The 24,887-nt window shown below is 44.9% G+C and overlaps 1 protein-coding gene across 2 annotated transcripts in view; it reads left to right on the top strand.

Moving 5' to 3' along the window:
• Nucleotides 1-18,885, top strand: part of si:ch211-236h17.3 (carbohydrate sulfotransferase 11) — a 38,777-nt gene extending 19,892 nt beyond the window's left edge. Inside the window, exons 2-3 of one of the 2 annotated variants that reach the window (XM_060937076.1) lie at nt 14,078-14,154; nt 17,638-18,885. In XM_060937076.1, the coding sequence (XP_060793059.1) occupies nt 14,078-14,154; nt 17,638-18,483 (923 nt within the window). In that variant the 3' untranslated portion in view covers nt 18,484-18,885. The remainder of the gene's footprint in view (nt 1-14,077; nt 14,155-17,637) is intronic. The other variant, XM_060937077.1, reaches the window with a different exon arrangement.
• The last annotated feature ends 6,002 nt before the right edge of the window (nt 18,886-24,887 follow it).

The raw sequence follows: 24,887 nt of genomic DNA, 5'->3' as shown, positions 1-24,887 counted from the left end.
GAACTTTTTGAATGTAGTGAGCGTGATTGTCTTTGAGCTGTCGAATTTGGACATGTTTATTTTAGTTTCCTGAGATTTCATTTCCGCTATGTACAAGCGGTGCCTAGAAAAAATGACCAGCTATTTGGTGGTCGACTGTTCCTGAATTTCCAAACTTTTGTTCAATTTATGCTTCTTGGGGAATGTATCAGTCTTAGGATGAATCACATACGTAAACCCTGTGAAATTCCGCAAAATCTACTCAAAATCAATGCGCACCTCGAACTGCCGTTTTTTTTTTTTCGAGCACCACCGGTTAGCCCGGCAGAGGAAATGACATCATCACTCATAAAATTACATACAGAATTGAACAAAAATAGTTGTGACGGCCCTTTTCACCGAATAGATAGTTATTTATATTAAAATTTTTGCCGATTTTCTGAAAATTGGACATTGAAATCGTCGCGGCCGATTATAAGGCCCCGACAATATGGTGTCACGGCCGATATGGCGGCCGGGACCGATCGGCCACGACTCACAATCTCCAGAGTGAGCATCACTTACTTACGTTCACATTCATTTACTGGAAACTGATTCGTTTACCAAAACCACCAGCCCAGTCAGTGAACAGTGCTCATGTCGTGCGTGCGTGCACAGCGCTAATGCTGATGATGCACAGTTCACTGATCAGTTTGCTGATTAATTTATCATTTTGATCTGATTCAGTAACTCTACGCAGAATGAAACCTGCGGTGAAGAGAAGCAGCCTTTATTCTGAATTCTGATGAAACAGAATTACTGATGTCATTTGATGTTGCTGTCAGTAAAATGTCTAAAGCTGTGTATCATCATGGCATCCTTCCTGCTGGTTGGATATTACATGGGGGGGGCAGTCACATGGCTTTGGGAGCCAAAAATACCTGAAATTTCACACCGTATGAATACAGCTGATGATCTGGATGAGGGTGAAATGTCTCACAGGTGGTGCGATGTTTGATGAAGCGACGGAGTCAGACGCAAAATGCACATCATGTCATCGACTCAGAAATAAACCAAACTAATCACCAACTGCAGTGTTTCACTCTGAAGCTGGAATGTGTTCCTGCTGAACATCTGCTCGTACGACAGTCCTGGGACTCCCCTCCCCACGTCACTTCACATCAGTGATGCACACTTGTGAGTCAGTAGGGGAAATCAGTAGGTGTGTGTTGGAAGCAGTATAGAACTCAGCCCAGTCTAAAGCTCAGAGCAGAAGTGCAGAAGAGTGAAGGCAGTGATTCGGGAATGTTTAGAAAAACCCCGCGGGGAGACAGGAGGGAATTCCTGAAGCTTTATTCAGAGTTGAACCTCATCAGGGACTCGAGATGCTCAGATTCAGTGATGGATGATGATGAGATGGACTTTGACCTTGACTCTGAGCTTGAATCTCGTTAATGAGTGACGCAGACATGGTGTGTGTGTGTGTGTGTGTGTGTGTGAGAGAGAGATGTTGTGTTTAGTGAACATCTGGAGTTGTAGCAGTAAATCATCTCGAATGTAGGAAAAGGTCCTGAAGTACATAACATTTTCCACATGAGGTGTTTTATCTGCACACGCTGAGTTTCTGGTTAATGATTTATTTTTTGGCTGCGTTCAGAAAGTGTTCAGATATTCACCAAGCAGTTAAAGGTGACTTTCTCCCGGGGGTTAGACCTCATCCTCGTCCCCTCTGCAGGTGTAATCACGTTAAACTGCGCTTGTTCAGATCCATCAGGGCTGAGGAGGCAAGAGGAGGGTCATCATCAATACACATCTGGTGTGTGATTCAGCTCAGAGACGATCTTTGCATCATTTATTATCAGTTATTATTTTTATTATTATTATGTTTGTGTAGAGTCGCTGCGTCACAGCCCGGATTCTGCCTCTATTCTGAACAGCAACTTATTTATGACACCAGAATGAATACAAACATATCAGATATACCGTATATCCCTCTCACGTTTAATGAAGACAAACATCCTGATGGTTAAAATACTGTTCTTTATACATTCAGCGTTTATTACGTTTACTTTTATATATTCTCATTAGAAAATATTTGAGGGCGGCACGGTGGTGTAGTGGTTAGCGCTGTCGCCTCACAGCAGGAAGGTCCGGGTTCGAGCCCCGTGGCCGGCGAGGGCCTTTCTGTGCGGAGTTTGCATGTTCTCCCCGTGTCCGCGTGGGTTTCCTCCGGGTGCTCCGGTTTCCCCCACAGTCCAAAGACATGCAGGTTAGGTTAACTGGTGACTCTAAATTGAGCGTAGGTGTGAATGTGAGTGTGAATGGTTGTCTGTGTCTATGTGTCAGCCCTGTGATGACCTGGCGACTTGTCCAGGGTGAACCCCGCCTTTCGCCCGTAGTCAGCTGGGATAGGCTCCAGCTCGCCTGCGACCCTGTAGAACAGGATAAAGCGGCTACAGATAATGAGATGAGAGAAAATATTTGAAATAGTTAAACTGATGTTATTGAGCTGAAAATAAAAGTGGTGTGAATATTCGTACAGACGTGTAACATTTCCGTTGCTGTGGGATTCTGTGTGTTCTTTTTGAAGCGTCAATGCTAATCTAAAAGCAGCGCCACTTTTCTTCACAGCTGTGTGATTCACTTCAGCACAGTGATGCATGAAGGAGAACCATGTGTATAAAGTGTGTGTATAAAGTGTGTGTGTATAAAGTGTGTGTGTGTAAAGTGTGTGTGTGTAAAGTGTGTGTGTGTGTGTGTGTGTGTAAAGTGCAGTCAGTGAGTTTCCACGTCACACTTACTGTAAAGTCCTCGATTCAGTTACGCCACATTTTCCGTCGTGTTGATGAGTGTTTTTCAGAAGATGTTACTCAGAGCTTTTCCCCAAAAATGAACGTCTGATGCAACACAGAGGAAGAAGAAGCCTTTATTTTTCACATAAATGTTACAGCACAGCGAAAATCCTCTCGTCACGTCTCCCAGCTCATTCATAATTTCGGGACAGAGCGCAGAGTTGGCCAGGATACAGCGCCCCTTGGAGGACAGAGGGTCACGGGCCTCACTGAAGGACCCAAAAGTGGCAGCTTGAAGGTGTTGGGACTTGAACCCCTGACTTTCTCTTCTGATCAGTAACTCGGAGCCTTAAAGGGGCAGCTCTTCCTTCCCAGAATCCAGCTCTTTGTTTTTGTTTTGAAAGCACGTGACCGTTACCTGTTAGCGCTCTGTGCAGCAAAACCTCAGCAAGTTCACTGTTTGTGACTCCTTCAAAACCTGTCTTGAACTTTTTCTTCATCTACGTGTCATATGTGGAGGCTTTGAACACAGTATACCTTCCCTTTTCTTTACTTCATCATTGCCCGCAACACAGCCGAGGTCGGGTCGAGTCCATTACTAAGGAATAACTGTACGGAAACTGAATGGCTTGGTCAGAAGAGTTTAAAATCCGGACACTTTGACAGAATAACTTCGATTTCATGTCAGTTTATGATCCGTGGTTTAGGATGTTGCTGAATTGTTGTGGATTGATTTTGGAATATCGCGAGCATTGAAAATGGCGACTCGTTACAGAGGATTCTCAGAAGCGTGAGCCGGGCCCCTGAACGCCTGCCCCGTCATTTACCTACCGCTGCCCTCCACTGATCCACCATTAGTCAGGATTTTCATTATGTTACAGATTTAACACTAACCCCCTCCCTTTTATGGTGTTTGATTGTTTGTGACTTGACTAAACACAGATGTAGGGATTAGTGAAGTCTAATTTAACTCCAGAAATTTCCAATATCTGTTTTCCCAAACGTTTGAATGTGGAATTAAATTTGAGTCGAACCTGAGGCACGCTGTGAGAGAAAACGGGACCAAACTGGACATTTTCTTTTCGCTGGCGTGTCATTCATACACGTTTTATACCTTTAGTGAGTCTTTTACCTGGAAAGCACAGATCCGCTTTACTCCGAGTCTGTTTTAAAGGTCACAACATCCACATCATAAAGGTACAAAAGTAAAGTGTGAAAGAACAACAGTTCAGTTTAGTACCCTTTTCTCTGAATTACAGATGGTGAAATGGTTTTTTTGTTGTTTTGAGTTGGAGGAAGGTGTTTTCAGCAACTTGGTTCCAGTGGAGGTGCTTGGGACTCCTTGAGCAGGGCTGCGAGCTGAGTGACAATGGAACTAAATTCTTATAAATGTCCTGTAGAAGTTGACAAATCCTAGGATTCAGGAAATCCCAGGAAACGCTGAAGCTCCTTAACTGTGGTGGGAGTTGGCCATGTAGTTACTCCTGAGGCCTTGTTCTCGTCTATGGTCACTCCCTCAGCATTGATATCCCAGGAATGCTATCTGGGAGACATGAAATTCACATTTCTCTGCTTTGACAAACAGTTGGTTTTTAAGGAGTCAAGATCGGACCTCTTTTTACACGATGCACATGGCTTTCTTGGGTAGGAGAATAGACCAAGATATTGTCTTTGTAGGCAGTGACGAATCTTCTGAGCATATCCCTCAGTACATCATTAATAGATTGACCAGATGGCATGACACTGTAATCGTAGTGACCAGAGGTGATGCTAAAAGCTGTCTTCCACTCATCACCTTTATGGATGCACACCAAATTATAAGCATTACGAAGGTCGAGCTTGGTAAACACTTTAGCTGATCTGAGTTGTTGAAGGGCTGAGGGGGATAAAGGCAGGGGGATAAGGGTAGTTCACTGTGGTCTGATCGAGTCCTCTATAGTCAGCGCATGGCTGAAGGCCCTGCCCTTTCTTCTCTGTGAAAAAGAAACCAGCAGAAGCAAGCAACATGGAGGGGCAGACATTACCCCTCTTAGAGAGCTTCTTGCACATAATCTTCCGTAGCCTTCTGCTCAGAGATGAGAAGTGGGTAGATGTGGCAGCAAGGAAATAAGGTGCCAAGAACGAGCTGTATGGCACAGTCAAAGGGTCGCTGAGAGGGGAGCCCACTGGTTTTACCCTTACTGAATACTTCTACAAGTTCCTTGTAATGCTCTGGCATGTTGGTAGTCATGGTAACTTTCGGACTTTCCACTGAGGTAGAAGCAACTGTGAGTTTGGGGAGATGGAGACAATTGTGGATGTAAGATGTGGGCCACTGTATTATTTCTCTGTCCTGGCATGAAATTTGTAGGTCATGCTGTTGTAGCCATGGGAACCCCAAAATGATAGGTTGGTTCTCGGTTACTGTGACTAGGAACGAGAGTTTCATAATGCAGGGCACTGACTTGGAACCAAAAGGGGTTTAGTGCTTGATGTGATTATGCCACTCCCAGTGGGTCTACCATCAATAGCCCTGATCCTCAGGGGCTGTTGTGGTGGCTGTGTGGGGATTTGGGGTCTTTGACCATGACTGTGCAATGAAATTCCCAGCAGCTCCAGAATCTATCAGGGCTGATGGAACATGAACAGACTGAGAGCCTTATCTGCACTTCAAGTATGAAAAATCGGTAAGAGAAAGACTTAAACTGACTCACTGGGAGAGTCGAGAGAGGCTTGATCATCTTGACAGGCTAGTTCAGTAAGAATTTTGGGATTGAGACCTTGGGGAAATATAGCTTTGAGAACAGCCTCATTCCAGCTACAAGTGTGCAAAATTTGAGAGCATACTCTGCAACTCGTCTCTTCCCTTGTTTAATGCTGAGTGTTCACCAACCTCCACCCCTTCAGGACTTTGAACAAAAACTCTGTGAAACACCTCAGTGAGTTGCTTAAAGACATGGGTAATTTGCTCTGCTCCCATACAGCTGTCACCCACTTGAGTGCTTTACCAGTGAGAAGGTTGATAAACTGGGCTATTTTCTGTTGGTCCATGGTCCCCATCTGACCAGAGACACTATGGCCTAATGGTTAGAGAACCATAAGGTCCCTGGTTCGGTTCTTTGGACCAGCAGGAATGGCCAAAGTGTCCTTGAGCAAGGCACCTAACCTCCAACTGTGTATGTTGTACATCGCTCTGGAATGAGAACATCTGCGAAATACCATTAATGTAATGTAAGAAGATCAGGGAGCATTGCAGCACAAATCCCTTGCACTGAGATACTTCTTCTGAGAATTTGTCAGGACGGGGAGAAACATGCTGGAGTTCATAACTGACACAGGGTGGGCTAGGAGTACCTGCGGCACAGCGTGGAGATGAGTGATGCGGGTGTTAAGTTCACCCAGATGTTGCTGCGGTTCTCCTAGGAGATGATCTTATGCAGACAAAGCAGTCTGCCTGTTCTCTCCTGCTACATCCATGACGATGGCGAGGTATTCTGTCAGGAATGCAGGTGACAGACGGATGTAAAAGCTGAGAGAGAGTTTATTCAGGCAAACTGGCAGACAAATCCAAATTGTGAGGCAGAAAGCAGAATCAAAACACAGGCAATGGTCAGGTGAGACACAAACAGGATGTCAGAGTTAATATCAGAAGGCAAAGTTCAAAACGCATTCAGAGCAGCCTGGGGAGCAGGTGGCTTGCTCGGGGCACTTCAGCCATTCATCCTGGTTCTGGGAATCGAACCAGCGACCTTTTGGTCCCATAGCTGCTTCTCTAATCTTTAGGCCATGGCTTCCCACTTTGTAAAATACAAAACAAAGTCTCAACAGAACAACAGTAGAAGGTTTGGTAAAGTCAGACACAAGGAACTGCACGTGTCCTTCACAAAGTGCGAGTGAACTGAATGTCCTTAAATAGTTCAGGTGTGTGTGACTAGAACTCCAGAGACTGTGAATGCTGAGGTGCAGGATGGTGGTTGGAGTCCATGGTGGCCATATTTGAAGTTCACTGTGAATTGTGGGAAGTGGAGTCTTGAGTGCAAGCAGGCGCAGACTTTCACACGAATCCTTTACGTTTTTACTGCGGAAAGGAAAACTCTGGGATTTTTTTAACCTGGTTCGTATTTTCCTGTGTCTTTCTGTCTGAATGTTTATTCGGGACAAAAGTGATATAAATCAGTGCAGCATTGAGTTAGAACTCTACAACCAGCAACCGCAAAACAGCGATAGGATTTAATCCTGCAGGGAACTCATCCACGTCACAGTAAAGCGTCGGGTTCTCCACTGACCCACTCATAATGTCGTTTTAAACGTCTGAGAACAGGGAGAGGATCCCGACAGAGACACGCCTGTGTGTGTTTACAGCAGTAAGTGTAAAGAAAGTGTAGAAAATGTCTGTTTGTACACTCAGTGTTTTATCTTTCTCTTCTTCTGCTCTCTGACGCAGAGCCGCGTTCAGCGCCTGGAGTCGATTATCACACGGAGCTCATTACTGACGTGGACCAAAGGAGAATTTGTGAAGAAATCTATTTCCCAAGTAAAGCCTGAATATTTAACTGATTGACAAGATGAATGAGTGTCTGACATCATGGAAAAGATCCTTTTGGTCCACATCATTAATCGGTGCCATGCGATAATCGACTCCAGGCACTGAACGCGACTCTGCGTCAGAGAGCAGAAGAAGAGGAAGTTTTTTAAACACTGAGTGTGATGGTCCCACACCTGAGCGAGAGTAAAACCTCACGCTGCTGCTAGGTGTTTCAGATGAACATGCTAATGCTAGCTTGCCAGTGTTTATGGCTGTGACTGTGTACGTGTCAGACGTGCGGTGGACGTGCGGTGGACGTGCGGTGGTGTGATCATCAGGTAACTGTTCAGTGTTTAAAACTCTTTCTTACTTTAATAATCTCTGAGTAGATGCTTCACCTGATTTCCTTGGTGTTTATCTGCGAGTTAAAAGCAGCGTAATTTTCCAGACTCAGGAATTCACAGCTCTAAGACTAAACTCACAGAGAAGTTCCTGTAATAATGACATCATCCCTCCATCTCGCTCATGAACTGGTAAAGATGAAAAATGGTTTCTTTCTCCACTGCTTTTCTCGTCTCACAGTCTGCATTTTGGTTTCCAAGAAACTGTTGAAGAACCTCATTTTTCTGTCTTGTTAATAAACTCTCAGCACTTTGAGACGTTTGGTTTCCTTTATTAGTCACGTGTGGTGATGCTGTGTGTTTGTGGTGTTTCTCGCTGGTGTTTACCGTGACACTTTGTGCCTGCACGGTTTTGATTCTCTCATGTCTTCACTCACCTGAGCGTCTGTTTTGTGTGTAACGGTAATAAAGTTAATGTTCCCTCTGTATGTACAGTAAAGTGAAACCTCACGGTGAGTCTCTGCTTTCATTATAAAGATATCAGAGCGTACTTTCACTACGTTAGATCTTACAGGAAGTCTGGCCTTCTCTGATCTCCATCTCACTTCCTGTATTGTTTGTGTGAGTGTTTATGTTCCCAAAACCTTTTCCTCCAATCACCGGAGTCTTTTTCCTTTCATTGTCCCGGACTCGCAGGACCTGAGTGAAGAGCAGTGACCGTGAGCAGCTGATGGATGAGCAGCGATTAGAGAAACATCTCTGAGCTCTTCAGTAGAAATGAAATTAAATCCCGCAGGAGGCTGGAGACCAGAGCCTGAGCACTTCCTGTGCCACAGGACATTTAATCTGAGTTTAAAGCAAGGTTGAGATCAATCCCTGTCCCTTCAGAGCCTCCAGGATAAACTTCTGCACGCCAGAGAGATTCCACACGCTGTGTGTGTGTGTGTGTGTGTCCGGGCCCGGAGTGACTCAGGGAGGCGCAGTGCTGCATACCGATGAGCTTTAAAAAGGCCTTCGTTGTTCATCATCTCCTGCGGCGGCCTCGGCGTGACCGCGCTCGGACTCCATCATGCTTTTCTCTGCAGGGTCACTGGCTCTGGATTCAAAGCAGCTTCATTAAACAGAGTTTTTATGTCGTTGTGTGTATTTTGTAGTGATATTGTGTTTGTCTTTTATCTGTGTTTTATTTCACTCCAAATCAATTCTCTTTGACTGTGGATCGCGAGCGCTTTGATGTTCTCCTCTGATCTTTGTGAAAGTCCTCAGTTCTGTTCTCAGAGTCCTGAAACACACTCGCTCACACACACACACACACACACTCGAGCTCAGAGCGAGCGGAAGTTTATCATCTGTGTTGTTTTGTGGTGAAGAAACTAACCAAGAGCAAAAGCCATTTCCTCTTCTGCTCAGTGTAGAGTCTCTAGATTACACACACACACACACACACACACGTAACACTAAAGACTGGGATCAGGACTGAGGAACAGCATGACGTACAAAAACACAACAAAATAAATGAGATTCAGTTTCACCTGTGAGTTTCAGACACCAGAGTCGAACAGGAAACAATCAGCAGTCGGCTTCTTCTTCTTAAGGCAATAAACACTGTGTGTATTACTTCCCTCTAACAGCGCGTCCCTCAGCATTTTATTCCTTTTACACCACAGCAACTTACCAACAATTACAATTTTCTGTTTATTTAAGAACAGATTGTTATTTTTATCTGTTTATAGTTACATTTAATGTCAGTGAAACCAGTGAGTTCCTGTTCTCACTGATATTATAGCAGCGATAAACACTCGTTCCCTCACCAGTTAGTAAGATAATAATCACAGCGTGTTCCATAATGTTACTGAGAAACCGTAAAGAATGAGTGTAAACTCGTCTGTCCTGAAGATGTCAGAAAACTTAAAGTTCCAGTTTCGCCTCTGACTGAAAACTTCACTAGACACGCCCCTGTGAATGAGCTGTTACTATAGAAACCAGTGTCGAACCGTTACTATGAGAGCTGGGACTTGAGTGCAACTACAACTTCGACAGACACCAAAAAGCAACAGAGTAAAGGATTTTGTAAGGGATTAGCGTCAGGCTGCCAGGTTGCTGTGTGCCGTTGTGTGGAGCTGTCGATGTTGATTTTAAAAGTAACTCAGTAAATTACACGGAAATGAATCCTTAAGTCTGAGTGAAAAATACTGTGGCGAGCGTGCAGCGTGGAAGAAGAATCTGGAGACAGAAACCTTAGTTTCTTAGTCGTTAGCCTGTGCTACTTGCTCTCGATAGCACTGACTGCTTTATTAGCATTCGCTAACACTACTGATGAACGCTACACTGGCTGGAAGGTGACTTCATTGCTGTGCTGACGGCGCCGACTCGCGGTTAAACTCCCGTTGGCCTTTGAGAAGGCTGAGGATGATACATTTATGGTCCCGCCCACTATAAATCAAAATCTGATTGGTTAATTCATCTATCACTTCCAAGAAAAGAAGTCGTCAAGTTTATTTGTATCGCGCTTTTAACAATAAACATTGTCGCAAAGCAGCTTTACAGAATTTGAACGACTTAAAACATGAGCTAATTTTATCCCTAATCTATCCCCAATGATGAAGCCTGTGGCGACGGTGGCAAGGAAAAACTCCCTCAGACGACATGAGGAAGAAACCTCGAGAGGAACCAGACTCAAAAGGGAACCCATCCTCATTTGGGCAACAACAGACAGCATGACTATAATATTAACAGTTTTAACATGAGGACAGTTTCGTTGATGTTATAAACTCTTCATTGATTGGGCGGCACGGTGGTGTAGTGGTTAGCGCTGTCGCCTCACAGCAAGAAGGTCCGGGTTCGAGCCCCGTGGCCGGCGAGGGCCTTTCTGTGTGGAGTTTGCATGTTCTCCCCGTGTCCGTGTGGGTTTCCTCCGAGTGCTCCAGTTTCCCCCACAGTCCAAAGACATGCGGTGAGGTTAATATGGGACGGCCTTGGGCTGAGGTGCCCTTGAGCGAGGCCCCGAACTCCCAACTGCTCCCCGGGCGCTGTTAGCATGGCTGCCCACTGCTCTGGGTGTGTGTGTGTGTGTGTGTTCACTGCTTCAGATGGGTTAAATGCCAAGAGGAAATTTCACAAGTGTGTGATGAATAAAGTTGTGCTTTCTTTCTTTTCTGATGGAAACTTGAGTGCAAAACTGTTCATGACAACTGCAGTCCTAAAGTTAGCAAGTGAACTGTAGTCCTCAGCCATAAAAGCATTACTGTAAGTGTCCAGAGCGTCTTCCAGGTGTGACTTTCAACTGTCCACATGGGGCCGTCCTCCACAGGAGCGATGTGATGAGACTCCAACCAGACACAGGGCACCAGAATGGATCAGGCAGGTCCGAGGAGTAGAAGAGGTTCAGCATCTCGATCCCAGGACCGACATGTAACTCAGAGGGAGAGATTGGGGGGGGGGAGGAGAGAACACAGGTTGTTAGGTATGCCCAATGTCACCTGAATAAGTAGGAACAGTATACATATTGCACTGAGTACAAGCAGGGACTCCGGCAACTAACTATGACAGCATAACTAAAAGGGGAGAGCCAGAAGGTAACACAGGCATGAGGGGCCCCGGGACATAAAGCAGCAGCCACTACACCGTCAACAAACTCGAGTGAGCAAGCGAGTGGGGACTGACAGCATCCATACATCCCAGTTTACCAAAACACTCTGTCTGAGGACCCTCCAGATCTACACCTTTACCTCATAAACACCATTAACACAAGGCTTGACTAAACAGATCTGTTTTCAGCCGAGACTTAAACGCTGAGACTGTGTCTGATTCCCGAACACTACTTGGAAGGCTGTTCCATAACTGTGGGGCTTTGTAAGAAAAGGCTCCGCCCCCTGATGTAGCCTTCACTATACGAGGTACCAGCAGATAGCCTGCACCTTTTGATCTAAGTAGGCGTGGCGGGTCATAGAGGAGCAGAAGTTCGCTCAGGTACTGTGGTGCGAGACCATTCAGTGCTTTAAAGGTCAATAGCTGTATTTTATAATCAATACGAAATGTGATTGGGAGCCAATGCAGTGTGGATAAGACAGAGGTGATGGGGTCATATTTTCTAGTTCTAGTAAGGACTCTTGCTGCTGCATTTTGAACTAACTGGAGCTTGTTTATGCACTTATTGGAACATCCAGACAGTAAGGCATTACAGTAATCCAACCTGGAGGGAACGAAAGCATGAACTAGTTTTTCTGCGTCATGTAGTGACATTAAATTTCTTATCTTAGCAATATTTCTGAGATGAAAGAAAGCTATCCGGGTGATGTTATCAATGTGAGTTTCGAATGAAAGACTGGGGTCAATAATCACTCCGAGGTCTTTTACTGCTGCACGTGAAGAAACAGAAAGGCCATCCAGAGTTACTGTGGAATCAGAAAACTTACTTCTAGCTGCATGTGGTCCGAGTACAAGTACTTCAGTCTCGTCAGAGTTAAGCAGAAGGAAGTTAATAAGCATCCAGTGTCTAATGTCCTTTACACATTCCTCAATTCTATTAAGCTGGTGTCTCTCATCAGGTTTTGCAGAAACATACAACCGTGTGTCATCAGCATAACAGTGGAAACTAATACAATGTTTACAAATAATATCACCCAGAGGGAACATGTATAAAGAAAAAAGCAGTGGACCCAAGACAGAACCTTGTGGAACACCAAACTTTACCTCAGGACGTCTAGAAATATCACCATTTATATCAACATACTGATAGCGATCAGTTAAATAAGAGCTGAGCCAGGAGAGGGCCGTTCCCTTAACTCCCACAAATGTTATTATGCCTCCGCCACCGTAAGGTGCAGGAGGCATTATGTTTTCGGGTTGTCCGTCTGTCCGTGCGTGCATCCCGAAACCTTGTGAACACGATATTTCAAAGGCTGATGAAAGGAATTTCACCAAACTTTCACCATTTGTGTGCTTTGGAACAAACATGAACTGATTAGATTTTGAGATCAAAAGGTCTAAGGTCAAGGTCACTGTGAGGTCAAATGTCTGTCCGAAAACCTTGTGAACACAATATCTCCAAGGCTGATACAAGTAATTTCACCAGGTCAAGATTACTGTGAGGTCAAATGTCCATCCCCAAATCACAACTTAATAAGGCGTGTAGTCTACCGGGCGGAGGCGTCCCCATCGACACCGCTGGCGTTGAGTTCTATCTAGTTTCCTTTCAGTTTTTCTCTCTGTCTCTCAGTGCAATGAAACTTTTCCCTTTGGCTTTGTTGGCAGATACACAAAACTAATCACGTACACCAGTGTGTGTGTGGGGGGGGGGATTGACTGCTGGAGAAAAAACAGAGTTCTTATAGCACATGGAGGAGTTTTTGTCCAATTGCTAAGCATCTCACACACACACAGGAATGTCTCCTGCTTTCTCACACCCTTCTCCACACGTTTCTCTGAGAACAGCAGCCCCTCAGTGAAGCCCCAGGTGTGATGATGATGATGATGATGATGATGATGATGAATTGTCACTGATGCAGCTCTCTAAACTCCAGTGTTCACACATTGGAGCAGAAGCTCAATAAAACCTTTTCTCATGTTTTCTTTTTATGCCTCCGCCACCGTAAGGTGCAGGAGGCATTATGTTTTCGGGTTGTCCGTCCGTCCATGCGTCCGTCCGTGCGTCCGTCCCGCAACCTTGTGAACGCGATATCTCAAAGGCTGATGAAAGGAATTTCACCAAACTTTCACCATTTGTGCACTTTGGAACAAACATGAACTGATTAGATTTTGAGATCAAAAGGTCTAAGGTCAAGGTCACTGTGAGGTCAAATGTCCATCCCCAAATCACAACTTAATAAGGCATGTAGTCTACCGGGCGGAGGCGTCCCCATCGACGCCGTTGGCGTTGAGTTCTATCTAGATTTTTTTACTATTTTCATTTCTAGAATTCTGATTTCCTCCCATGATAGTCTGATCTCCTCCAACGTCATGCACATGAAGTGATCATTTTGAGTTTTAGGAAATCTTTAGACTGAATCAGTTTGAGTCACGATTCATCCCTTTTTTTTAACTCGATTCCTGACAGCTTTAAAATGAAGAATAATTTGATTCAGTTCAGTTCACTAAACAGCAGTTTGACTCAGTGATTCACTAAAACTCATGAGCGGTGTTCCTCGAATATTCCTCCAGTGTGTTTGTGATGTCCGTCTCTGATCAGGGGAGAAAGTTTTTTACGCAGTGAGATTTTGCTGATCGTTTGATGAGCTTGATGTTCTGGGAGGTTTTCACATCACAGTGACATCACTGTTCAGGAGAGGATTGTACCGCGTTATAAGGAGTCTGTGAAAATGTTTGAATCTTAATAATGAAGCTGAATCTCAGACACGACTCCTGGAGCCCCGTCGCTCTCTGGACATTAATATTCATGCACAGTTTCCTGTCCATCTTGTCTGTTGGTTCAGTTCTTTTTTTTCTGTGTGTGTGTGTGTGTGTGTGTGTGTGTGTGGGAACAGAGCACTTTTTGGGAAGAACCAGTTTCCCAGCGAAGTTGAGGAGAACCCCCCTGCAGACCCTCTCTGATGGAGATCAGGTAATGACATCACAGTTTACTCTTTCAGTGTTGAACAAAACTCACAGCTTTCTGTAAAACCGAGTCGCTTCTCAGATTAAACACCACGTTTAAGTGTTTTGTTCCCGAGATGTTGTTCCTCAGGTGCTGAAGGTTATGAAGGATTATCTTAGAGCTGTTAAGAAAATAAAACCCCAAACACACACACACACACACACAGCCCACATTCGAGAACGTTCCCCCGGTTTCCCCTCTGGAGAACATCATGAGCTCCGTGACGTCACAGAGACACTGCAGGGGAACAGGAGCTGGAGCACAAACTCACCGCGGGTGGTTCAACTTCAGAGTGCTGGGTTTTTTTAAAACTCCACGTGTACATTTACTTACACACACACACACACACACACACACACACAGTTATTTATGAGACACGTGTGTGCAGAGCTCCGCTCCGAGCTCTGTTTATGAAGATGAATGGTTTTGGTGTTGTTGCCTTGTGGTGTGTCAGAGATTAAAAAAACAAAAACACTTTATCATGTCGCCGTGGTGACGTGGTGTAAGTGAAGTTCTGCTTCAGATGGAGATCAGGTTTCAGGAGCTCAGTGTGTTGGTGTGGGTGTGTTACTCTTCAGTGACTTTAAGATAAAAATGAATAAAGAGTAAATAATCAGTGGAAGTGATTTGGAGCTGTGACTCCACAGAAATGTTCTGAAGTTCTCCTGAGTTCCTCAGAAGGTCTGGATGGATTTTTTAAAGTCCACACGTAATCATAATGTTACACCACTCATTTATTCTCCTGAAGGTCAGATGATGATGGGAGTGAACATGAACTCACACGAGGTGATCCATACCGTACCTTCCCATACCTGAACACATTTAAACCCCAAACTCTGGTTCTTCTGACTGGTGTGATCACTGTGTGCCATGCTTAGGCATGGTTCAGTTGGACTCAGACATGGCACACATCAGTATGATCACTAACCACACACCCCCACACAGAACTCAAACACTGACATGCACACCCGTACACAGGCGTGTACAAGGCAACGGTTCCTAGTGTGAGTGCGCTGTAGGGTTCTCCAGAAGAACAGAGACCAGGCTGAGACCAGGCCAAGCTGGAACATCTGGATCATAAAGAAGTTCCTCCTCAGATTAACGCTTGAGAAACTCGTTTACAAACGCCTGTGAGTCAGGATCAAAACCTCAGCGCTTTTCTCTTCCTCTTTTTCAGTATTTCTCTGTCGGTTTTTTCCACATCCGCATTCACACACACACACACGGTACCAACGGACCCGAGCAGGGGTGTGTGGGCGGAGCTAAAAACACTGCAGGGAACTGAATGGTAGCAGAAACGTCTACATTAAAAGAAAAAGAAAAAAACCCTTGAAATCTACACAGGGTATAACAGCATTCTCACTCTTTTTACTGTTTCAACTAAAATATTGGCACCCTTGGCTTCGTTTCTCCATTAAAATAAACTCTGTGACACAAAGAAAATCAGTGAGTGAATTTTGAGTATTTTACTAATCGTCACTGATCTCTGCCCCACCACCTGCAGTAAAACTCCTCCTACTTTTACAGATACAGTTACGGGATATAAACCAGACACAGGTGGTGGGCGAGGATCAGAATGGTCCTGTATTCAGGTTAGGAACTGTACTGAGCTGAGCTGGACCACAATGTCTGATGGAAAAGAAGAAAAGCCAGTCGTCGTTCCTCTGCTCCTGGCCTGTGGGCCGTCAGTCCTTCCATGATGGACTGTATTAGATAAGACACCGTTAAAAGATTGAGACACTGTTTCTAGATGAGCAACAATCACAGTATTCAGGATAAAGTGGAAAATCACAAAATTTCACTTCACAAATCTGCCATACAATGGATTCTGTCAGTTTCTTCATTTTAGGCTTTTTAGTCTTTTTGTTTCCTTTTTGCGGGTTTTTGTAGACCGCAAGTTGGCCTGGTGGTTAGCATGTCGGCCTCTCAATCAGGAGATCGTGAGTTCTACTCGCGGTCAGGTTATACCAAAGACCATCATAAAAACGGTACCTACTGCCGTCTGGCAATACAGATGCGAGTGGGGAGTCAAACTCTCGTGGTTACCAGAGGACCCGCCCCCCACTGTAACCCTAGTTATGTGAGAGGCTGAGGGCTACGGAGATTGGCGCTGCCATATGGGAAAGGACTTTATTTTTGCTGGCACAGAAATGTTCCTTAACCCTTTGATGCAAAACATGGGTCAAAAGTGACCCGGCTGAGTTTTTATCTTCTATATCTTTTCAATAAATTAATTCCATCATTCAGTATTCAAGGTATTCCTCAATTAACTTGTTTTTGATCATCATACATCCTTATTTTATTTTTTCCTTTCTTACTTTTTGAATAAAAACCCTTTTTGTATCACTACCCTTCTAATGCACAACATGGGTCAAAAACGACCTGCGTTCATTTTCCAGGTTATTTCATGTATGGCTGAGTGTTTCTATGATCTACTTTTGAAATAAATTCATTTTGTCATTTACTTTTCCAAATATGCAGTCAATATCTTGTTTTTGTTTAGCACAAATCATCATTTTTATTTTTCCTTGGGTCATTAATTTAATTTTTTCTTTCCTACTTTATGAACAAAAATACTTTTTATATTACTACACATGGGTCATCCAAGTGTGATTTAAAATTAAATGTCTTAACACTATAATAACGACCCGCATGCATTTACTCCAGCGTTTGGTGGGAACTGTGAATTGTGCTTGTGTCAGACATTTCACAGCTCAGCACAGCGCCCTTTGCCCATCTCATACATGGAAGTAATGTTTTTCAATTGTTCGAACATTACCTTAGAAAAAAATGGATTATGTTTAGGTTCCCTTGAGAGTGAGTAGATTACTTGTCAGAAAGTTACAAGTAATTATTATTAGCTACCGAGCTGTCGACATATTCTACTTTAGTTAGCTAATTTTATTGTAGTTGGCTTAGCTAACTATAGTTAATAAATAAATAACTGGCCCCATTCACTGCTAAAGTAATTACTTGAAACAAATTATTATTATAGTATTAAGACATTTAATTTTAAATCACACTTGGATGACCCATGTGTAGTAATATACAAAGTATTTTTGTTCATAAAGTAGGAAAGAAAAAATTAAATTAATGATTTGTGGTAATTAAAAACAAGATATTTAAAGAATACTTGGAATATTCAATCATAAAATAAATTGATTTCAAAAGATAGAGCAAAGAAAAACTCAGTCAGCATGAAATAACCTGGAAAATGAATGCGGGTCATTTTTGACCCATGTTGTGCATTAGAAGGGGTGTGCATATGTTTTGCATCAAAGGGTTAAATACCCTAAAAGACTCTGACATGTAGATTGACTGAGTAACAGTGGGGTCAGTTATGATGAACTGTAAGATCATCAGCTTTTAATAAAACTGTAATTCACCTGATAGGCAGCAGGAGGCGCTCTGATAATCACCGGGTTCTAACTTTATTGTTTCTCTCTTCAGTGGGATCCCGCTGCTGTTGGGATGACGCTACAGGCTCGTCGCTTGTTTCTGGATGAAGCATGTCGCTCTCACACACATAAGAGGCGTGTCCTGAGCCCTGATGACCTGCGCCACCTGCTGGTGGACGACCGACATAGTCTGCTTTACTGCTACGTACCCAAGGTGGCCTGCACCAACTGGAAGCGAATGCTGATGGTCCTGACAGGTGACGGACGCTACCGTGATCCGCTCGCCATCCCTGCTAATGAGGCCCACGCTCCGGGCCGGCTTCGCTCGCTCTCCGAGTACTCCACAGCCGAGATTAACCGCCGCCTGCGCACCTACCTGAAGTTCATATTTGTGCGAGATCCTTTTGAACGACTTGTCTCTGCATATCGCAACAAATTCACACGGAGCTACAACACGGCCTTCCATAAGCGCTACGGCACCAAGATAGTGCGCCGGCACCGGGCTAATCCTCAGCCTGAGGCGCTGGAGAAGGGCAGCGATGTCTCGTTTGAGGAGTTCGTGTACTACCTCGTGGACCCGCGGACTCAGCGTGAGGAGCCGTTTAATGAGCACTGGGAGCGAGTGCACACTCTGTGCCACCCCTGCCTCATTCACTACGATGTGGTGGGTAAATACGAGAGCCTGGCACAGGACTCACGCTACGTCCTAAAGCTAGCTGGGGCAGAAGGTGAAGTGGCATTTCCAGCTTCGTCTAAGAGCACGAGGACCACTGAGAGCATGGCGGCCAAGTTCTTCAACAACATCAGCCCCTTTTATCAGAAGAAGCTCTACAATCTGTACCGTATGGACTTCCTGCTCTTTAACTATTCGACACCGACCTACTTGAAGTTCAGATGAGATGAGTGCTGTGGATTTCACTGTGTTAGATGTTGTGGCTGTTCTGTGTGGATCTGCTGCTCGCAGTGCTCAGAGAAACTCTTGGAGAACTGATGACTGCTGGCGTCCTGCATGTCTTCCCAGAATGCCTCAGTAATTCCTCTGGCTGTCTTCAGTGCCAGCTGAACTCCTGAGGAAGTGCCTTTGTTCTCTTAGTGTTGACTAACAGGAGCGGGATTCTTCATTAGCCGACAGAGAGAGTGAGTTTAATCTCCTGCCCGTGTTTTTCTTAAATATATTTATGGTTTTTATGTATTTATTGTAAACGTTGTACATTGAACTGAAATCTAAGTTTGTTCTCAGAGCTGTGAATCTTTCTTCCATAAAAACAAAACGTGACCAATCAAACTTGAGCCTCCACTTTTCTGGTTTGTTCTGCTTTTACATCGGCGCCCTCTAAAGGCTGAGCTGTGATTCATAACAATGGCCACAACCAGCTTTTACCTCCTGAACCAGGAGAACCTCTGAGCTGCTGAAGTTCCAGAGGTTTAGGAAGCATGTTCAAAAAAAAAAACAAAAAACGCATCTCACTACTAAGAGTCCTCGAAGGTGGGAGATTAGCAAACAGAGCACACGCTCAGGTAACAGGAAGGAACCTTGGAGAACTTGGGCTGGAGTTCTGGGTGGAGTGTTGGGTTGGAGATGTTGAGGAGACGGGCAGGGGCTACTGCACAAACTCCAGTCCATGAAGTGGAAATCTGGAAACCGATAGGATCGTGGACTTGAAGAAAGTTGGAATTTCAGATGCGATCTTTCTACCAAACATCAGTGATTTTATTAAAAGCTCCGAAATGTGTTTTTGTTGAAAACAAATTCACAAAACCAACAGCCGTTCCTGAAGTGCAGTGTGTTTTAGGCGAAAATCTTAAAGATAAATTCTTAAATTTCTCTCAGTATGTGAGGAGACTGTGCGTGCGTGTGTGTGTGTGTGCGTGCGTGTGTGTGCGTGTGTGTGTGGTGTGCGTGTGTGTGCGTGTGTGTGCGCGTTCAGTAATTCTGATTAACACAGGATAAGTGATCTATGTATAAATCACTCCCATGGGCGTGTCTTCACCATGTGCACTACACACTGATTTTTCTGCTTTTGTAGGGGGCGTGGCCACACTTGATCATTAGCAGGTCACATGACTAGGACACGTCTGTAGTGTGTATCTCTGCTCGGAGCTCAGTAACTTCCCTAAAATCCCAGAAGTGTCTCTTCTGTGCCACACCCTTTTACACCTTGTCTATTGTTTATTATTGTCTCCACGTTCACTGGATATGAGCAATCACGTGCTCTGATTGGCTGCTCTACTACTAGGATATCAGCTCATATACCGTGAGTAGAGAAAAACAAAATGGCGGAGTGTGTTACTGAACCAACCGAGGACAAAATAAAAACTCTACTTGAAAACAAAACCACAAAAATTTTTTAAAAAGCAAAAAAAAAAAAATGGAACAAAAGTATTTGATGGTATGAATGTATCTTTTTTATTTTTCATGAATTATTATCATCACATTTTTCACAAATTGCTCCTGCCATTTCGCCGGTTTGTTTACATTCTAAGCGGAAATAATTTTGTCCGATGTTTTGTATAAAGTTTTTTTTAATCAAATTTGCAAAAAATAAAAATGCTCTGTTACTCAAAATCCAGTGAATGTGGAGAGAATAAAGCAGCTATTCCACTCAATGTCGGTGCTACGCGCCTCATCACCGATCAGCTCATGTACGACTCGATTTTGTGGAATAACTATTAATTATTCTGAGTTTTAAACTTTTTGTTTTGGACAAAAGAGAAAAGAGTGAGTGCTTCCTGGAGTGTCTTTATACTGAAGAAAACCCCCCCAGTAAACCTCCTGCCCCACAGGAAATAACGCAGTATTTACCCCCATGTCAGTTCAGATGGAGTTATTTCTCATCCTCAGTTTCTAGAAGAGAAAGTACAGAGTAATGTTTCTGTACAAAATAACTGACATGATGAATTCAGACTAAAATCTCAGAGAAACTCTGGGAATATTTACATTCCACAGTTCCAGATGGAAAACTAATCCCGTCTGAACAGGGCTGTTGATGTCAGTGCTTTCGGAGCTTAGCTGTGTTCAGCCCTAAAACCCTCTGTGGCTGAAAAACAATGACGTCTCACTCGTCTTCTGCTGAAAGTGCCAATCCCGTCCCAGCCCGTAACCTGGAGGTTATTTCTGTGGATTCAGTCTCTGATCCAGCGTTCTCATTTCATTCCTGAGTTGGATGAGGTGTGTTTGGAGTAAACATGTGCAGGATGAATTAAACCCTGAATTAGAGCGTGTCCACTTCTGTCCAGTCCAGCTTCGTCTTCTTCAGGCTCAGCAAACAGCGCATGCCTGTGGTTAGCATCAATGCTAATCCTGATCACAGCGCTCTGCGTGGAGAATGTTCAGCAGGATGCGGTACACAGGTCAGAAACGAGCACGCTCAGAAAAAAAGATCTCGTTTATCATTTAGCGAAAACATCAGCGTTCTGCTGAGGCAGGGTTTTTCATTAGAAACTTATTTGTGTGATTGTGAGACTCTTCATGTCCACTGTTGCACAATTTCCTCAGGATTCGTCTCTGAACTCACAACCAGGAAAGATTTAATGCTGGAAATCCGAACGGTTTCTCAGCCCAGGGGGAAGAACCCCGTCCCTGTGCTGCGTTTCTGTCACTGCACGCAGTCGTGGTTCAGCTCAGTGTTCATAATAATAACTTCTTACTCCACTGCGTTTTTTTACTCCTTAAATATTAAATCCGACTTCCACAGTCACTCCTTACAGAACTCAAAGATCACAGCCAGTATTTTGTTTTCTTTTTTTCTGTCACAGTTCAACCAGATGTGTCTCATTATGTGAACGAATCACATGTTGTTCTTGGATTTGATTATTCCGTCAAATCTCCGACCGTTTCTTCTCCCACAGTTTTAGAGAAATTGACCCTAAGCCGACTTTAACCCGTCCCCAGTCATGTGCTTGGATACGGCTAATTAACTGGCTGCTCATTTTAAATGCCGTTTTAATCATTAATTTCCTCAGAGACAGTGACTGAGGACAGTTTTATGTCCCGAGTGGCAACGCAGTCGAACCTCTTTGGAGAACTCTGGAACTGTTTGGTTTTGTCTGTTTGTTTGTTTTCAAGATGGCCGTTGGCATGGAAAACACTCCAGTCTGAACGTGGTGGAAATTTACCGCTATTGTGAGCTGTGAGCTCCCTTTTGGATTCATCAAAGCCTGTTTTTCAGCAGATATGATGTTTGTTGTGATTCCAGCTGATAATTTACCTTGGAAAAGTGAAATAACTCACTAATTAGCCTTGTAGCCTCCAGCTTCTAGCAGCTAACGAGCTGTGCTAACTCCAGCGTGATGGTGTTTACATGAGCAAACAAAGCCAAATGTTTCAGAACATTTTCAAACAGCGAGTCGTTTGCGTGTGTGTAAGTTTATAATGAGGGAATAAATGATGGACTGCAGTAGAGCTATGAGAAGTCGGAGCGCGAGGCCGAGCCCAGCGAGAGGACGACAGAACGGAGTGTGTGAGGTGACGCATGAAACTCCATTTACTGAGTAAATCTCTGCTTCACCTTACAGTTAGGACGCGACAGGGAATGAATCAGAAACATCTGCCTCTCTCTGTCATTTGGTTTTTAACAAGTAAACGATCACGTGACTGTCAAAACAGACAGGTACTGTTATTTACGGAGTTCCATTTAGGACACAAAAAGAAAAGAATATGTACATCTCATCGCCACGTTTTCACTCACTCGTTCCCGAGTTTTTAGCTCCAGATGTGCTCATGTGATTACACGTCGTCCGTCCACAGTTTACAGAACTCACTCCTCCTCCTACAGGATTGATCAGATTTTGATCAAACTCACATCCAATGTTGGCGGCATGGTGGTGTAGTTAGATTAGATTAGATTAGATTAGATTAGATTAGATTAGATTAGATTAGATTAGATTAGATTAGATTAGATTGAGGATGGGAGGGTTCCCTCAGGGAAATTAAAATTCCAGCAGCATCATTACAGATAAACAGAGAAAAGAACTAGAGAAAAACTTCTAGACAAATTAAAATAAATTATTTACATATACAAATATAAAAAGAATAAGATATGGGGAAGACAGGAAGGGGGGAAGGAGGGGAAAAAAAGGGGGGGCGGCAGGAAAGATATTGCACTTTATATTGCACATTGTCCGGTATTGCTTATTGTCAGGCGAGGCTACTGCTCCTTCCCGTCCTCTGTCCTCCTGTTCCCCCTCCTCCCCCCCAGAGAGGAGTTGTACAGTCTGATGGCGTGAGGGACAAAGGAGTTTTTGAGTCTGTTCGTCCTGCACTTGGGAAGGAGCATTCTGTCACTGAACAGGCTCCTCTGGTTGCTGATGACGGTGTGCAGAGGGTGACTGGCATCGTCCATGATGTTCAATAGTTTGTCCATAGAGCTCTTCTCTACCACCGTCACCAGAGAGAGTCCAGCTTCATGCCGACCACAGAGCCGGCCCGCCTGATCAGTTTGTCCAGCCTGGATGTGTCCTTCTTGGATGTGCTGCCCCCCCAGCACACCACGGTGTAAAACAGGACACTGGCAACCACAGACTGATAGAATGCCCACAGGAGTTTCCTGCAGATGTTAAAGGACCGCAGCCTCCTAAGGAAGTACAGCCTGCTCTGTCCCTTCCTGTACAAGTGATTGGTGTTGCAAGTCCAGTCCAGCTTGCTGTCCAGCCACAGCCCGAGGTACTTGTAGGAATCCACAGCCTCCACCTCGACTCCCTCGATCAGAACTGGTCGTGACCTTGGTCTGGACCTCCCAAAGTCAATGACCAGCTCCTTGGTCTTCAAGGTGTTGAGCTGCAGATGGTTCCTGTTGCACCACACAGCAAAGTCCCTCACCAGGCTCCTATACTCCTCCTCTCTGTCGTCACTGATACACCCAACGATGGCTGTGTCATCGGCAAACTTCTGAATGTGACACAGCTCTGAGTTGTAGCAGAAGTCCGCGGTGTACAGGGTGAAGAGAAGAGGGGCCAGCACCGTGCCCTGGGGTGCTCCGGTGCTGCTAATCACAGTGTCAGACGTGATGTCCTTCAGCCTGATGTACTGTGGCCTGTTGGTGAGGTAGCTGGAGATCCAGATGACCAGGCAGGGGTCCACTCGCATCCTGTTCAGTTTGTCCTGAAGCAATAGGGGCTGGATGGTGTTGAAGGCACTCGAGAAGTCCAAGAAGAGGATCCTCACTGTGCCATCTCAAGATTCAAGATTAACTTTATTGTCTCACAAAGTGAGAAATTTGTTCTGGGCCATTTACCCATGCTGCAGCCACAACACAGAACATACAATACAACACAACACAATATTTCCCTTATCCAGATGTGAGTGGGCTCGGTGTAGCAGGCAGAGGATGGCGTCTTCCACACCGACACCTGCCCAGTACGCAAACTGCAGACAGTCCTGGGCATGTTGTACCTGGGGTCTGAGGAGGCTGAGGAAGAGCCGCTCCAACGTCTTCATCAGATATGAAGTGAGTGCCACCAGTCGGAAGTCATTCAGCTCGCTGGGCCGATTCTTTTTGGGAACTGGAATGATACATGATGTCTTCCAGAGGGTGGGCACTCTCCCCAGCTGCAGGCTGAGGTTGAAGATGCGTTGGAGTGGTTCACCCAGTTCAGCAGCGCAAGTCTTCAGTAGTCGTGGACAAACCTTGTCCGGGCCTGCTGCTTTCCTGGGGTGAAGCTTCCTCAGTTGACCTCTGACCTGGTCTGCAGTAATGCATGGAGGAGTCTGTGTTGAGGTGGGGGAGGAGGGGGGCTGCTGTGATGACTGGGGGGAGGTGTGTTGACGGAAGAAGGAGAGATGGCTGCAGTGAGGGAGAGGGTGGGGGGGACGTGGGCTGGTTGAACTGATTGAAAAAGTCATTCAACTCATTCGCCCTCTCCACTGTCCCCTCAATTACTCTGGTCTTTGTATTGTGGCCTGTGATGGTTTTCACACCTTCCCAGACCTCCCTCATGCTGTTCTCCTTCAGCTTCTGCTCCACCTTTCTCCTGTAGCTGTCCTTAGCTTCCCTCACGCAGCGTTTCACCTCCTGCTGTGCTGCTTTCATCGTCTCCCTATCCCTGCTCCTGAAGGCGGCCTTCTTCCTGTTGAGGACAGCTTTGACTTCCTGTGTTACCCATGGCTTGTTATTAGGGTAACACCGTACAGTCTTAGCGGGGGAGACCACGTCTGCACAGAAGTTAAGGTAATCCGTCAGACAGTGTGTCAGCCCCTCTGTGTCCTCACAGTGTGGGCATCCCAGTCTGTGATGTCATAACAGTCCCTGAGTGGTTAGCACTGTCGCCTCACAGCAAGAAGGTCCGGGTTCGAGCCCCGTGGCT

The sequence above is a fragment of the Neoarius graeffei genome, chromosome 13 (assembly GCF_027579695.1).
Source record: "Neoarius graeffei isolate fNeoGra1 chromosome 13, fNeoGra1.pri, whole genome shotgun sequence".
Lineage (NCBI taxonomy): Eukaryota > Metazoa > Chordata > Actinopteri > Siluriformes > Ariidae > Neoarius > Neoarius graeffei.
Note: the sequence above shows the minus strand (reverse complement) of the source record. Positions and strands in the feature narration are given on the sequence as shown.